Source organism: Miniopterus natalensis, chromosome 4, assembly GCF_054644295.1.
Source record: "Miniopterus natalensis isolate mMinNat1 chromosome 4, mMinNat1.hap1, whole genome shotgun sequence".
Taxonomy (NCBI): domain Eukaryota; kingdom Metazoa; phylum Chordata; class Mammalia; order Chiroptera; family Miniopteridae; genus Miniopterus; species Miniopterus natalensis.
The window spans coordinates 39,624,346-39,640,388 of record NC_142084.1 but is presented as its reverse complement, the minus strand read 5'-3'; the positions used below and the strand labels follow the sequence as shown (position 1 = coordinate 39,640,388).

The 16,043-nt window shown below is 42.0% G+C and overlaps 1 protein-coding gene across 4 annotated transcripts in view; it reads right to left on the bottom strand.

The window, feature by feature from the left end:
* Positions 1-13,406: 13,406 nt before the first annotated feature.
* The window catches only part of SMAD1 (SMAD family member 1), a 64,898-nt gene continuing 62,261 nt past the window's right edge, over positions 13,407-16,043 (bottom strand). For 3 of the 4 annotated variants that reach the window (XM_087816501.1, XM_016206911.2, XM_016206910.2), the window contains exon 7: positions 13,407-14,788. In XM_087816501.1, coding sequence (XP_087672627.1) covers positions 14,645-14,788 — 144 coding nt within the window. In that variant the 3' untranslated portion in view covers positions 13,407-14,644. The remainder of the gene's footprint in view (positions 14,789-16,043) is intronic. The other variant, XM_087816502.1, reaches the window with a different exon arrangement.

Sequence of the window (16,043 nt, the reverse complement as noted above, 5' to 3'; positions counted from 1 at the left end):
TCAGTGACCCCAGTGAGGGTCCCCCCAGCCTGTTGGTCACGTCCCCTCTCTCTCACGGCCTCAGTGTCACCCAAAGCAGAGCAGCATTTCTGTGAGTTCAGCTAAACTATAGCTGCGTTCTCACTCTGTCCATGTGAGAGGGGCTGCTCCTCCGGCGAAATGACAAACTCCCTCAAATCTGAGGCCCAAGTGGGTCACTGACCCAAAGCTCCTGAAGGCTAGCGGGTCTATTTCAAAGTAGGAATTAAAATTATTAATATAATCAAGGATGCTATGGAATGAAACTAAATTAAAAGATGGAAGTGTGTATTTTTATTTTTTAAGTATATAGGCAACTGATTCACTTAGGGATATTACTGTTTCAGAACCGTAAGCATTTCTGATCAAGTACAAGAGTAAGCAGGAACTGAAAGCAGGATTGAAGGTCACGACCTTCGAGACGGAGCCAGCAAAATTCTACCATCTACGCTGGTTTAGTGATCACGGATATCACTCCCCTTTCAATTTGTCAAATCACTCAGGCCATTTGTGAGGATGTTTCTATGGACTTAGAAAACAGATCTTGTGTTTTTCCCAAAGAAGGCTTTTGTTAACAGTAAATAAACTATATACTCTGAGATATACTATCTGAAAGAAGATAGTATATCTATAAGAATAGAATCCTATAAAAAAGAAATAATCAAGAAACAATAGTTCTTGGAAACTGAAACATGGTATCTGAAATAAAGCATTCAACGGACGGGATGGGTGATAAAGATGAATAAATCTCACACAAAAAATCTGTATTGGTTTCCTATTGCTGCTGTAACAAGTCGCCACAAATTTAGTGGCTTAAAATAACTCATTTATTCTCTTACAGTTCTGGAGGTCAGAAGTCCAAAATGGGTCTTCCTGACAAAGAAATGATCCCAAAGCTTTCAGTGGAAAAAAATAACAGGTCATCTTTAAAAGACTGATAATCAGACCCGCATCAGATTCTCACTAGCAATCCTGCATAGCAAGGAACAACTCTATCGGTGCCTTCAAAGTTCCTGGGGAAAATTATACTCAACCTGGAATTCTGTACCCAAACTGTCCATCAAGGGGCACAGCAAAATCTAAAACATTTTCTCAAAGTTAACCTTCATTGTTTTTTGCTTTTTGTGTTTCGTTTTTTTTAAAGGAAGCAACTTATAGCTGCACTCCGACAAAATGAGGACCTAAGCCAACAAAGAGTATGCTACAGAATCCAGGAAACATAAATTCGGTCTATGAGGGCATTGGAGGTGAATCCTGGGAGTGTGTCTGTTCAGCCGAGACAGTGACTTCTGTAGATTAGAGGGGGAGGCGAACAGCTCCATAAGGGCGGGCTCCAGGGGAAAAGGGGGATTTGGTAGATTAAATAGTATGACGAACACATTGGTAAAAGCTGAAAATGTGTTAAAGGAACAGAAGCCCTGAAGGAGAGAATCAGAACCAGTTAGAGATGATAGATAGAGATGATACATAGATGATACATAGATAGATAGATAGATAGATAGATAGATAGATAGATAGATAGATAGATAGATAGATAGATAGATAGATAGATGATAGATAGATGATAGATATAGATAGATAGATAGATAGATAGATAGATAGATAGATAGATAGATAGATAGATAGATAGATAGAAGATAATAGATAGGATGATTGATTTGTTAAAAGAAATTGTCTCATATGATTATGGGGGCTGACTCTGCAAGCCCTAAATCCATAGGCGAGGTTATATCAGAAAGGGAAGGTCATGGTAAGCCTGACCCCACAGGCACAGGCTGAAGCTATAACCTACGGGTGGAATTTCTTCTTTCTTCTTTTTCTTTGAGGGAAATGTCAGCCCACCCACTTTAATCTGCCTTACTTAGAATCAACTGACTAGGGACCTTAATTAAATCTTCCAAATCCCTTACAGCAATACCTAGATCAGAGTTTAGGAGCAGGACTAGAGCCTAGCAAGTTGACATATCAAAAAACTCATTACCTGCGGGCAAAAGAAAAGGAATCAGAAACTACAAGAAAACATGCACACACACAAATCCCACTGTCAGGAAGTTGTGGTCCAAATAAAAGTAAACTAAAATTAAATGTTATTTTGATTACATGGTAGAACCCACAACAGGAAGATCCGTTTGAACCTGACTCTAGAATCATCTTCCACTGACAGGCTCAGTTGTGATAATGGAAGGATCTGGGAAGGATGGGTGATCCGAGCGCACCACTTGGCTCTAGATGGATACTATTTGCATACTTATGATCATGTTACTGGTGTATATTGACTTGGAATATTTAAAATCAACCTGTGGGCCAATCACAGGAGACTTGACTCTTCTTGAGGAATACAGTGTAAGAGCCATTAACTTTGACATCATACAAACAGAGGTTTGGGTTACAAGGTCGGGAGAGCTTGCGGGCAAACTGACTGAATCGCTGGGAAGAGGCTTGAAGGGGATGTGGGAGCCACACGAGTTAGCTAAAACCCTCCGTCACAGGAGGGAATCAACAAAGGAGGTCTAAAATTGATAAGGCAAGAAATAGAAGTAGAAGCTTGTTATTTACAACTGTGGAGATGGCAACCAAAAAAAAACCACACAACAAAACCCCCAAAACAAACCAAAAAACAGCAAACAACAAAAAAGCGAATGTAACAATGGTTGCCTCAGGGCAGCAAAATTAAGAAAGGGGAGAGCAGAATCCAGGATATTTGCTTTGCAATTTTATGGCCCTGTGTACTCTTTGATTAATTAATCGTGTGCATTTAAGCAGTTGTATTTGTAAACAAAAGTCTTAAAAACAAAGGGCCACGTGAGATATGTAAAAGATGAATGTTAGACAAAAGAGAGCGCTGTAGGAATGATATTATTTCCAGTGGGAATCCAGGATTACCGCCCAGTCTTCGCCTGTGTCCTCAGTGAAGCCCCCCAAGGCTGGGCTTGGGGGCCGACGTTCAGCACCTGGTAGTGCACCTGGCTTGGAGATCGGGGAAGAACAGGTCCAACACAAGGTAATAACACACCAACTCCTTATCAGCATCACAGGGCATTGGGGAATAGCCTGGCGTCTCGGGCCACCTGCCTTTTGTCCACTCGCACGGATAGTCAGCTCAGATGAAACAACGACTTGACAAGCGCATGAAGGAGCCTGGGGAAAGGGGGCCATTTGGTCAGTGACCCCAGTGCTATTAGAATGTCACCGCACACGGCGGGTGATGGAGGCTCCTGGAACGCTCCCAGGTTTCACTTCCTCATTGCCGTTTCCTGGCAGCCCCGCTCCAAGGCTAGATAGATGAAATCATGACTTTCCAGAAGCATTCTCGATGACCCTTGGCTGAATAAACGCTCGCACAGCACACGTGAATGAATGGTCGGAAGCTGGAGGAACAAGCTTCCTAGAGGAGCTTGGAGACGACAGGGCAGCAGGCGGGTACCTCGGGCAGCCTTGCAGGCGGAGGCGCAGGATGGGCTGAGGAGGGTTCAGCGCGGGAATGGGGGTGAGGGAGGAGAGCAGGGAGCTGGCCGCTCCTCTGTCTTCCTGTTCCCTTTTTTGCAGCCAACTCCCGCTCCTCTCCCGCCCTGCGCCCTTGGCCTGGGCCTGGGCTTCCACGCCTCCTCCGTGCCTCCTCGTGCCCCTCTGCCTCTGTCCTGCACTGGCCGCCCACAAGCCCTTGTCCCTGCAGTGTACACGATGCCAGTGCTTTATTTCTCTGTATTCACATAATGTGCCCACCTTTTTCCTCCTGGCCTTTCTTCCTTTGCACTAACCAGTCTCTTTTTAGGAAATCCTAGAGGCAGGACAGGCCTCCATCACCCCCAAACTCCCCTCCCCACCCCCAAGCCGGCAGCCTCATAATGATAGTGATAAATGTCATTGAGCTCTTCTGCAATTGGGAGCCCCCCCGCACCTCCACTGAGCACTCCGAGTGAGGCTTTTTCAGCAATAATCCCAGGCTCTAAGTAGAATCACCCCGGCAGTTGTTCGACCTGGGAAGAACCTCCTGTTCTCCATTAGTTTCATTATTATTATTATTATTATTATTATTTTCCTTCAGTATTATTTAAGAGCCAAGAACACGATCCCTGACGGCAGCCCGTTCCTGTCCTGTCTGCAACGACATCGAGGTGGTAACTGAAGAGGAACATGGTCCACGAGAAACAGAGCCCCTTTTCCATGCTTCCAAACCCAAGAGCCCGACGCTTCTCTCTCAGAAAGCATGAAAATGGAGTCAAAACAAGAATTTTCCAGGGATCTTGGTCATTTCTGACAGAGAAAACAAAGTAACAAAGTACGTAGTCCCTTTAAAAGAGCTCAATAACTTGGTTGATATATAAATTAAAGCAAGTCATGACAATTTTAGAAATGAAGCACCCATGAAACTACAATTTTAAAAGCTCCAGCACAGCTCAGTAATTTTATTATAAAATGTGCATCCTGACCTGTGGTACAAATTTAAACAAAATTTAAAAATGTCTCCGAAGTGTGTGTGTAGGGGGGAAGGGGGGTAAATGAAAAATATCAAATAGCACTTAATCGTAGCAGTTACACAATCTGGTGTAAAACAGAGATCAAATGCAATATGCATTTTACCCCCGGTTCTGAAGTGGTGCCCTTTGATACGATATTTGATTTAGGACACATGGAATTCTGCCATCAGTTTAAGAAGCCTTTCTGAGGAAAGTGCCAGAAGCATAGGCTTCTCTGATGGGCTGGCAACACGGCCAAGCAGGGGAAAGATCCCTGGAAACTGGGTGTTAGACACAGGCCACCCAACTGCTCAGGAGAGGGGTGAATGCTGGGCTACACCCTAACCTTTTATTGGTCTCAGATGGTTTTCAGACTTTAATGAAAGCTATGGGAAAACACACCTCAGTATGTAGACAAAACATTTTATATGCAATTTCAGGAGCTCACTAATGCCCCCAAAGCCCACTCATGGACCTTCTGAGGCCTGTGGGCTACGCGACCTGCCTGGTCCCCCAGGCTCTCTCCTCTATGACTGTCTCCTGGGCCACACCCTCCCCTCCTGGAAACCCCATTGTAGCGGCATGGCCCCGGGTACCCTCAATGAATCCTGTTGAATTTAACGTATGTGAAGATTTGCCTGCTTTCACGCGTCTCCTGTGTTTTTATTGAGCAATATTCCAAAGAGGTGGAACCCACGAATCCAAGGAAAGAAAGTCCAGATCTCACATTCCAACTCAAGAGTGAGCCTTCCCTATGGAAAAAGAGAATTGCGTCCAACTCTAAAAATGATATTTAAAATTGCAGTTTCTGGGATATCGGTTTACCCCAGCAAGCTTTAGGTTCCTTCATTTTCATTCAGACAAGCATTTTCCTGCGTGCCTCTTACATTCCCAGCCAGTGGGAAGCACTGTTGACCCTAAGATAAATGAGGCACAGCCCTGTAAGAGCCAGCAGCCGGCTGAGTGGAAGACAGAAAGAGAAAATAAGACCTGAAATGTTTATGGCTTAGAGTAGGGATATGTCCAGAGTGCTGTGGAAGTGATCTTTTAAAATAAAAAATCACTTTTATATTTTGAAGGGGACACCCAACGCTACCCGAGACAGGCATTGGAGGCCACCCAGAATAGGCGAGGCCTCCAATATTTTTGATGGAGTTAGAATTTTCTAGGCAGCAGGGGAAGCACCTCTCAGGCAGAGACTGTGTGAGGGCAAGTGGTTGCCGCGGGTGAGGATGACACGTTTTCCGGTGTGGCTGGAGCTTGGGGCCTGCGCAGGGACCCACCAGGAGACAGGAGCACGTGGTATATGCAGGTAGGACCTACTGAGGGATTTGCATCAGGGTAGAGAAATATGGTGGTTTAGAAAGAGGGTGGAGAGGCTGCATTCGCGGGGAGGGAGGAGGGAGGCAGGTTAATTAACACTCTTTACACATCGCTCTTTGTATATACTCTCTTGATAAAAGTTGTATTCACCTAAACTCTATGCTTGTATGCCAATTTTTGATGCAGGTAATTTGCTTTTTAGTAACCGTTTGCTGGAGGTCATCTGACCTTTCATTGTGATTTTTATTTTTAACCCCAGTCTGAGCTGTTATACTGCCCCAAATGCCCACAAAAGCACTTGGACTAAGAAATATAACACCTAATTGGAAAAGAAGAGCTTGTCAAATACCCTGAATGTTACTTTCGGTCATCACTAATCCGCAGTCTCTGAAATGGGGAGTATGGGCGCCATCCATGCCACCATATTGGTTCAAATATCTAAACATTTGATTTCATAATGCAAAACTTTACAGTGTTTCATGTCGTAGAATTAGGAATGTTATTTACCTGTTATCGCCAAGATGCCTTACCCGGCCTCACCTTAGTGATTCTTTCCTTGCATGGATTGGAGAAAGGAGGAGGTCACCTTGGCGAGTGGGAGCGTGCAAGAGAGCAGAGCAGCAGGAGAGAGCCTGGAGGGCTTCCAGCGCCCAGAAGCGAGGCATTCCAGTACTTATCCCATTAAGAGAAACACCGAAGTTTTTACATTCATTTTTAATGGGACTATTTAATGATTGATGATGACACTAGTTTTGGCTTATGAACCAAAATTTTGGAACTAAATGTACTCATTTGTCAAAGCATGAGGATGTACTTGTTCATGAATTTCAAATTATTTCCTAAGGCATAGAGTATGATTATAATGACAATCTTATGATACAAAGGTAGTAATTAATGTTTGGATTAAGGACAGGCCATACTGTGTTCTCATGAAAAACTACCGATGAAGTCCATTAATCAATATTTATTGTTCACTTTCAGAATAGGCATTGATATTTTTCAGTTTAAAAATTTTTTAGTGTGGCTGGTGTTGCTCAGTGGTTGAGCATCAACCCATGAACCAGGAGGTCACGGTTCAATTCCTGGTCAGGGCACGTGCCTGTGTTGTAGGATAGGTCCCCAGTAGGGGGCGTGCAGGAGGCAGCCGATAAACAACTCTCTCTCATCATTGATGTTTCTATCTCTCTCTGCCTCTGAAATCAATTTTTAAAAAACCCAAACAAAAGAAAAATCACTTTTATATTTTCTAAGGGAATTTGATTGATTCCATTTTCTAAATTTTAAAAATCTTTTTTTTACAGTTTTGAGATATAACTTTCACATCATACACCTTTAATGTTTTTTCATCTGAAGGCAGTCACCATGAATTTTCAAATAGACATATATAAATTAAAAAATAAATCACCCTGCCAGCTTAACCAAACATAATAATGCCAACTACTATTTATTGGGCCCCAACTCAGGGGACAGGTATGACAAGTAGCACTTTCCATAATAGTTCCTAATCTTCACAACATGCCTGAAGAGTGTGTCTCCCATTTTATAGAGAGAAAATTCGGCCTCACAGGATCTAGAGAATATCACAGAGATCACCAGGGAGGGAACCTGGGGCCAGTATTTGGATGCCGGTCTCGGAGTCAAAGCCTTTCTGTCCCCCTTACTTCATCTTGGTCCCTGTCTCCTGAAAGACAGAAGCTAGAGTCTGGAATGTATATAGAAACCTCCCGCCCGTTTTAAAGATAGAGCAATGTCACAATCCATTGGGATTGGGATTAAAAAAAATTTTTTTTTCCAATTACAGTTGACAGTATTATTTTGTATTAGTTCCAGGTGTACAGCTTAATTGTTAGATAATCATATACTTTACAAAAGTGTCCCCCTGATGTTTCCAGCACCCACCTGGCCCCATACATAGTTATTACAATATTATTGACTATACTCCCTAAGCTGTATTTTGCATCCTCGTGACTATCTGTAACTACCAATCTGTATTTCTCAATCCCGTCACCTTTTCCTCCCAGTCCCCCAATCTCCTTCCCCTCTGGCAGCCATCAGTTTGTTCTCTGTATCTATGAGTCTGTTTCTGTCTTGTTTGTTCATTTATATTATTCTTAAATTCCCCATATAAGTGAAATCATGTGGTATTTGTCTTTCTCTGATTTTTTTCACTTAGTATAATACCCTCTAGGTCCATCTTTTTTTATGGCTGAGTAGGGATTAGCATCCTGATGGTTCAGATTTTAAAGTGTTTTACTGTCATATGGGGATTAGCTCAGAAACATTTCTTAGTGGTGTTGCATTTAATGCCTTATGCTCAAGTAGGATTACATATCCTATAAAGGTTAAATTGGCTTTTCTTGTCACCTTCCTCTCAAAAGGACCCATGCTAATTGAAGTTCCTAAATAAATTTAGGCAAGTGCAGGGGTGGAGTCGGAAAATTGGTAGGGATGTGAGTTAATGGCTTTTACTAGATACAAATGAGTGATTAATATATGATGACTGGTAGGGGTAGAATCTGCTATGTATTTAGGCAGATGCCCAGGGCAGAGTGGCTGCTGGGTCACCCAGTTAGACACTATACACGTCCGTGTCCTGACCAGAGGAGAGAAAATTACCCTGTCCAAATAAATCATCGCCTGCAAGGGGATAAACAAGAATCTGTAATGTGGACCTACACAGGAAAACAACAGCTAACGTGGCGAAGGCGTACCCTGGATGAGAATTTCCAGTGGGGCGTCCTTTCTGCAGAGGAAGTCAAATGTGTGTGAAAGGGAGCACTGAAGAATAGCTGGAATCCTTTGGGGTTAGCAGCACTCTCAAGACTGCTGCTGGGAGCTCATCCGGGTCTGGGATCAGGTGTGGCAAACATCCAAGGCAGAGTAACCCAGGATGGAGCCAGGAATAAAGAAATTCTTTTAATACTGGAAATCACAAGGGTACAAGCAGCTAGTCTATAAATTAGGGGTAGCTTAGGGAGTAATTTAAATGAAAATCTATATTTACAAGCACCCCCGAAAGCACAATTACTTAGTAAATAGGATACAAATTGCAATATAGTCCCATCTTCAGTCAAGGAGCCGCAGATGGAACTCTTGTTGGAAGCAGCAGGGAAAAATGGGCAAGATTTGTGTTTTATTAACATTCGCGTTGCTGCACACTGGGCACTGCCTTTTTTTTTTTTTTTTTTTTTGCCAGACTCGCTGCATTTTTCTTTACTATATTGCATATCATTGTTGTGGGGATTTAAAACATTCTTACTAGGTTTCAAATCATCGATCATATCCCAAAGATACTGAGGCCCCTGCCACCGTCACTCACTGAAAGCTCGCTAGGCCTGTATTTTGGAAGCCCTCAGTCATCACCATTGCAGCCAGGCCACTATAAAGCGCTTACTGCGCACCTGGCTCTGTGCCCAGGATTTTGCGTACATCACACACCTAGGAGAGCGTGATTGTATTTCCCCACTTTACAGATAATGAGACTAAAGCTCAGACATTAATTCACTTGCCTCAGATGACACAGCTAGAAAGTGACGAGCCAGCATAAAAAACAAGTCTGGGTAACAGGTACCCAGACTCAACTATTACATCTGCACGGCATGAAAGTGTGGTGGAGGTGACTCTGCTCGTCTCCACCTGATCCACGACCAAGGAGAGAAGAACATTTCTCTCTCATGTTCTCATGGGGTGTCTAGTCCTAAAGGGTCACAGCAGCTCAATTTTAAGTTTTTCTTTTCTTTATTTTTCCCTTTTAAAACTTATTCTACATTAGGAATAATGGGAGCTGTGTTATTTATTTTTGGATCAAGGAGGGGAATTTACAAATTGTCTGATTTTTACATAGTATTCCTTAGAGGAGTCACTCCCAAGCTTTTAAATATAATAAGGCCCTAACTTTTAATTATCATGCTACATTTACACCGGGATGGATTACGACCTCCCAGCGGCTAGCATGGAGCTTTCAGATCCATCCAAGCTTTTCAGTTCGTGCTTGGAAACTGCGGGCCTAAGGTTTCCCTGTGGCACCCTCTTTGGGGACAACTGCCTTAAAAACCACTTAAGAATTATAAAACTGTACCTGATACACAGTCACCAGACTCAATAAAAAATAGGCTTTTCAGTAAACTGCCTATAATTTGTACAATCTGCAATTCTCCCCAAATAAGAAATGTATTTGTAACAAAAGAAACCAATTAACATTGTGGCCAACAGTCCATCCCCTGTGTTGGGGGAAAACCTCATGGTAATAAAACGTAAATCTGGTAAAAATAAACCTGGTACAATAATTTGCAAAGAACTTGGCAAATTATTTCTTTTTAGTAAATCCTGCTAGCATAAGGAAATGCTGTAGACCCAATGCAGGCCATAAATGAATCCTATTATGTTAAGAAATAACTAGCTTTCAGTGACTCAGCTGGTATTGTATCAACCCAGAAAATACCCAGATGTCCCTAGAGCTGGCAGTGGGCAAACAGCTTTTCAGATTTCCCCAGGACTGTGTCGTCAATCCTCAACTCTAGGAATTTTGCATTCTTTTTCTCTGATCCTGTCTCCAAATTCCAGAGCTGTTACAAAGCCACGTCAACTGGATCTACTGAATTCCGGGCTGTGTCACCCAACCTCAGCAGTGCCATTGATGCCCTCCACAATTCTAGAGCCTATTGCTAGCTGACTCCTCTCTTCACAGCAATGGCTTTGACCTTTCCATCGTCCTCCAGCCCAGCCTCAGTGCGGGTTCAGTGGATGACCTCACCACGGAGGACCATCGTCTTTGTTCCTTCACACCCACTCCTCTCTTCAGCCACCACCCAGCCCACGCTCCGTGTCCTCCTCACCAATAAGCTCTCCTAGGACCAAATGCTCCTTGCTTCTACTTTGCCAGTGCAGACTCTCTAAGCCTCACGATGGTGCTTTATGCACCTCCCCCAAATACTTCTAAGGCCACCAAAGACTTCCTAATGACCAAGTGTAAACCTTTCCTGAGCTCTCACCCTTTTCAGTCCCAAGCTGTTCGCCTTGTTAATCAAGCCCTCCTCGCTGAAATGCTCCCCCTGGCTTCCTCGATGCCTTCCTACTTTGTTAGCTGCTCTTTGCTCCTTACGTGTATGCTTCACGGTCCGTTCTCCCCTGGACCCTGCACTGTTTGATCCCCGGGTGACCTCAACCATTTCTAGGTTGAGATCTTTAGGGCCCAAAGTCCTAGGGAGAAAAAAAAGTCTCATTCCTTAGTATAAAGAACACACAAGACCTTTGGATGACCCGACCCCATTCTTTCATTTCCCATCATCGTTAGTTGCCCAACACTCCAGGTACATGGTATTACTGTTCCCAAATGTGCCAGGCTCTCCCACATTCTGTATACATCTTCCCTTTCCCATCCCTTGCCTGTAAAATTCCTAGTTAGCATATTAAAACTTGCTCTGAGGCACCATCTCCTCTGAGAAGTCCTCCCTTCCTCTTCTGGTCCAGTTGATGGTCCCCTCTGTGCCCTTCCAGACACAGCAGTGTCATTATCTATGCTCACTGGAGCGCAGGCTCCTTGAGGCGGGTCTGAGGATCTCTCACTCACCACCTCGCACAGTGGCTGGTACAGGATTGGTGCCAACTACTTAACAAATGGAACTTCTAAGACTAACCTTTAGACCTTAATTTCCTCCAGCATGCTGAATATCTATACTAAGACGTCATAATCACCTAGTTCAAGGATAAACTAATTTAATTACCAAGGGTTAGTACTGATGACTTTTAATTCTTTTTTTGTTTGTTTTCCTTGGGACTTTGAAAATCTTTAGTAAGCAAGTATTGCTTTGATTAAAAGAAAATCATCTATAGAAATATGGGGTTATCTCATGAGATAGACTTTATTGCCTCTGTTTTTACAGATGAGGAAACAGGTGCAGAAAAGTCACGACATTCGCTGGAGGTCAAATACTACTGATGAAGTGAGGCCGTGGTAGCTCCAGAACCCTCCACTTCTGACCATACTGTTGTTTCCTAGTGGCTGATAATCCATCTTCTACGAAACAGTTCACATGGCCTGGTTTTGTTTGAACTAGCTTACATTCCTTTTCAAGTAATCCAAACAAATAGTTGCTCTGACTTTTTCATTCCTTTAATGGAAAACTTCCAGGAGACTTACTAGGCTACGGCAGATGACCATGGTCTTCACTAAGATTTCACCAAATATACAGATAATAGCACTTGAGCATAAAGGGCTGGTTTATGCACCATTCAGCAAGGTCCTAAGGCCCAATCTAGTAGGTTCCAATCTACTGGATGATCTTGGGGTTTTATCTGGTAGATCTCCCAGCTACCAGCATTGCCACACGCAATTAACTGGCATAACAGTCCCATCAGGGACAGTGAAATAGCTGTTCACAAGGAAAAGGGTGAGAAATCCTGACTTGAGCTCTTTATTTTTAGACAATTCCCAGTTACACCTCATTGTTAAAGTCCAATAGTTTTAATTTATTGATCTTTTTTATTGTATCTCATCAATCACCATCATTGAACCAGATCACCTGTGCCAGGAATGACTTAGCAGGTAAGTGGGAAAACAGAGTAGAGGGGAGGGTTCAAGAAAACAGGGACCCCTATACTTACATGCAGCTATGTTTCTAAGGTATTATCACACATATTTTTCTTCCAGTAGATCCTCACCTCAACTTTGTGGTAAGAGCACAGCCATCATTTCCATTTTACAGATGAGGAAACAGAGGTTGGCAGAAGCTGAGTGACCCAGCAGACACGTGTGAATTTGTGTTATGACAGAGGTCTTCTGTGCAGAGTTTTCCCCATTTGCACCACGATGTTTTTGGAGACAGCAAGATGCAGTAGACATTTTTGCCAAGTCACAGTCTGGGGAATAAGTGGGACTGGTAATAACTCTGGGAAAGAGGTATAAAAATGTCAAGGAGAAAGAGTGGCATCTATTTGGCCAAAGAAGAATCTAAGTCTTCTCAAATCTGTATTCTTCATGGGCAAACTTTCTTCAGGGGGGTGAGGTGGGGAATGGGAGAGAGGCTCCCAGGCGGAGCAGATTACAAAAGTACTGTAAGTCCTCAAAGCCAGTAAGTCCTGAGACTTCAAGCGAAATGGTGCATAATGAACCCAGTTTTACCAGAGGTTAATTGAGATAAACAAGAGTTAAGTTTCTATAGCACCGCATCAACATTATAACAAAGGGACATTGAACAAAACGACGTTATCTGAGGACCGGCTGTAATCATTTTGGTTTGTTGTAATTTCAATTCTCATTCTTCCCCCAATATTATATCCTTTTGGTCACCTTTGCATCTCATCTGAAGTTTAAAATCAGGGGTTCTTTTGGTTGACTGAATGGCATCTGCCAATAATTGCTGCTGCTCTAATTCCTCACATAAAAAAGTTTATACATTTGGATCAGGAATTCCAGATTTTGCTAATTTGTCTTTCTTCCTTTTCAAAGTTCCACATGAGCTTTCTTTTCTGACTCTGTTCTCTTCACAATTCTGTATCCCTGTCTCTGTGTTAGTGATTTAGTTTGTTATGTTTGGCAAACAATATCCTAAAGAATAGTGAATCTTATGGATCGTAAAATTTAGTGTGTGGAAAAAAGGAAACAACAAATTTTTAATCAAAGTAAGCAATAATGACAGGTTTATTTAAAATTTCCAGTAGAGAAAACCCACTAGTTTTGGAATAAAAAGTACTCAATGTACGAGAGCGTAAGTGAATATAAAAGATTAGCAGAAGAAAAATAAAACCAAACATAGTACAAAAAAATTAAAAAAAGTTGGAAATGGATTTAAACAGGGATGTTCTTTAAATCCTCCAAATATTTAACAGAGTTACTAGGTTTGGCAAACAATTCACTTGAAAATTAAAGCCTATTTCTGTACTGTAAACTCCATAAAAACTGCTTATTAAATTCAAGCACTCCATACAATTGGTATTGAAACAATTTTGCAGTCAATTTCAGAGAAGCAGGAATTATTCATTTGCTCTCACAGTTATATGAATTAACCAGCTGCATAACTGTTTTTTTGAAGCAAATGAAATAGAAGATGCCAAAAGAAAAAAAGTAGGATAAAATCTCAAAAAAATTGAAACACAGCAAAATTCAGACATCAATTTGTTTCTTAAAAGCAACAAACTGATTTTTTACAGTATATTCTACATCTGTAGTTGTCATTTCCCTCGCCCCACCCCCTCCAATACTCCTAAACCCACTAGTCTAATCAATTCTTAGCTTCCAAATATTCTGTACATATATATTTAGCAAAGAGCATATGCCTAACATTATTCTGACAGCAGTATGGTCAGCATACAATTTTAGAAAGATTACTATGTATATCATCAAGATTAACCATTACTTAAAAAACAAACAAACAAAAACCATTACTAAACAAATGGTTTTAAAATATTATGAAAACCCATGAAAAGAAGACTCCACACGGGCTCTAAACCTGATAAAAACACACTTCGGAAAGACTATTAATGCTAAACTTCTGCCGAACGATGACCTTAAAGTGCCAAACACAAAAGAATCTCTTAGGACCGGTTTTTCCAATTGATGATTTGTCCCTGGCTTGGCCATCTCTCCTTTAACTATACACAAAGTCCTGCTAAAAGTATGCATTTTAGGTGATTTTTACAACAGAATGTTACAATGTAAACTAAACAGATTCTTGATATCAACGGTATGTTACCAAGGCTTTTTTAAAAAATTTCTGAATCCAACAGTTGGTCACAGAGGTCAAGTATTATCAAGGCTCCCTTGTCAGTTGTCAATCGTGTCTGACTCATCCATCCTTCAAGTACATGCAAGGCTCAACAGTTTTCAAGAGGCAGAAGCCTGAGGCCGTTTAAGACACAGATGAAATAGGATTGTGAGGTGAACCCATCTGAGTGAGAACTTTATCCAGCCACTGGAGGGGGCCGTGCAGATGGATCTCAATCCAGCAGGGGGTGCTAGTAACATCCTGGCGGTGGTATTCTGCTCCCCATCCCTAGAAACAACAGATTGGAGGTCATTTATCTTGCTTAACTCAGTGGTTAAACTTATTAAGTAAAAAGAGTTCACATAATCAGGCATAAAGGTACGGATACTTTCCACAAGACAAATGCTTGAGCGCACAAACACACACACAACCGGGCAGGCACTTTCAGGGAACGTGTGTGTTCCCAGCTCCCCGAAGCCCATCTGTGGATTCTGGATTAATAAGCCTTGGTCTTGGGGAATGAAAGTTTTCAAATACATTATAAGGCTGTTTTAATAAAGACCGTTTTAAACTTTCATTTCCATTGCCCATTATGTTACTGATAGTATTGTAATAGACATGATTAAATTCTCATTTTATCATCAAGAAAATAAGGAAAACGGTATGTGAGACAGGCTGACATTCTGTTTCTTCCCTGTTCGGCCCACTGAAGGTCCTCCTATGCGCACAGGGCTCCTGAGTGATTCATCTCTAAGCAAAGCGGGCAGGAGCACATAAGTATCCAAACGCTGTTATTGACACCTAATCATCGCCTTGAATCAATACATTCCATTATTCATTTATTTGTATAGGAAGGCAGCTTGCCAGGCATCTTCAGGATTACTGAATCAGGACGCTAAGGCTGCAGAGAAGAAAGTCACTATGCAGAAGAAAAAAGTAATTTTGCTACTGCAAAGGTGAGTGACTCGCTGGTGTGGTGGCCAATGAAATGTGAAGTTCTGACAAACCCTTGTTTCATGAGGAATAGCAGAACAGACTGGGTTCTGTCTCTGAAGGTGGGGATCAGATCTTAATTATCTTCAATCTCAAACATCCAGCGCAGTGATTGGCACAAAGCAGACGCTTCTAGAGAAATACCTGTTCAACTGAACTGACTTGGATTTTTCAGGTATGGGGAGTTTACCGTGCAAAGAAGTTATAAAATATATGTTTTATGTTCAAGTTCAAAAACGATCATCTTAAAAATAGTGCAAGACTGGCTATTAATATTAGTAAAATGTTCTATATCGTTTCCCTAAGATGCTAAGTACGAGAGGGCAAAGGATGCTGTCCTTACGAGAATAAAGAAAAAGGTTGTTTTTCCAATTTTTTGTTGCTAATGTATGATAAGCAGCTGCCCTTTATCACATCATCAGGAGTTTTAAAACAAGATTTCTTTATCCTTAACTCTCCAAATCCAGCTTCCCAGCGATGTCCATTATATCTTGTGTAACTCTCCATTCAGGCACTTGCCCCATTATAATTAAACATATACCATGCCATA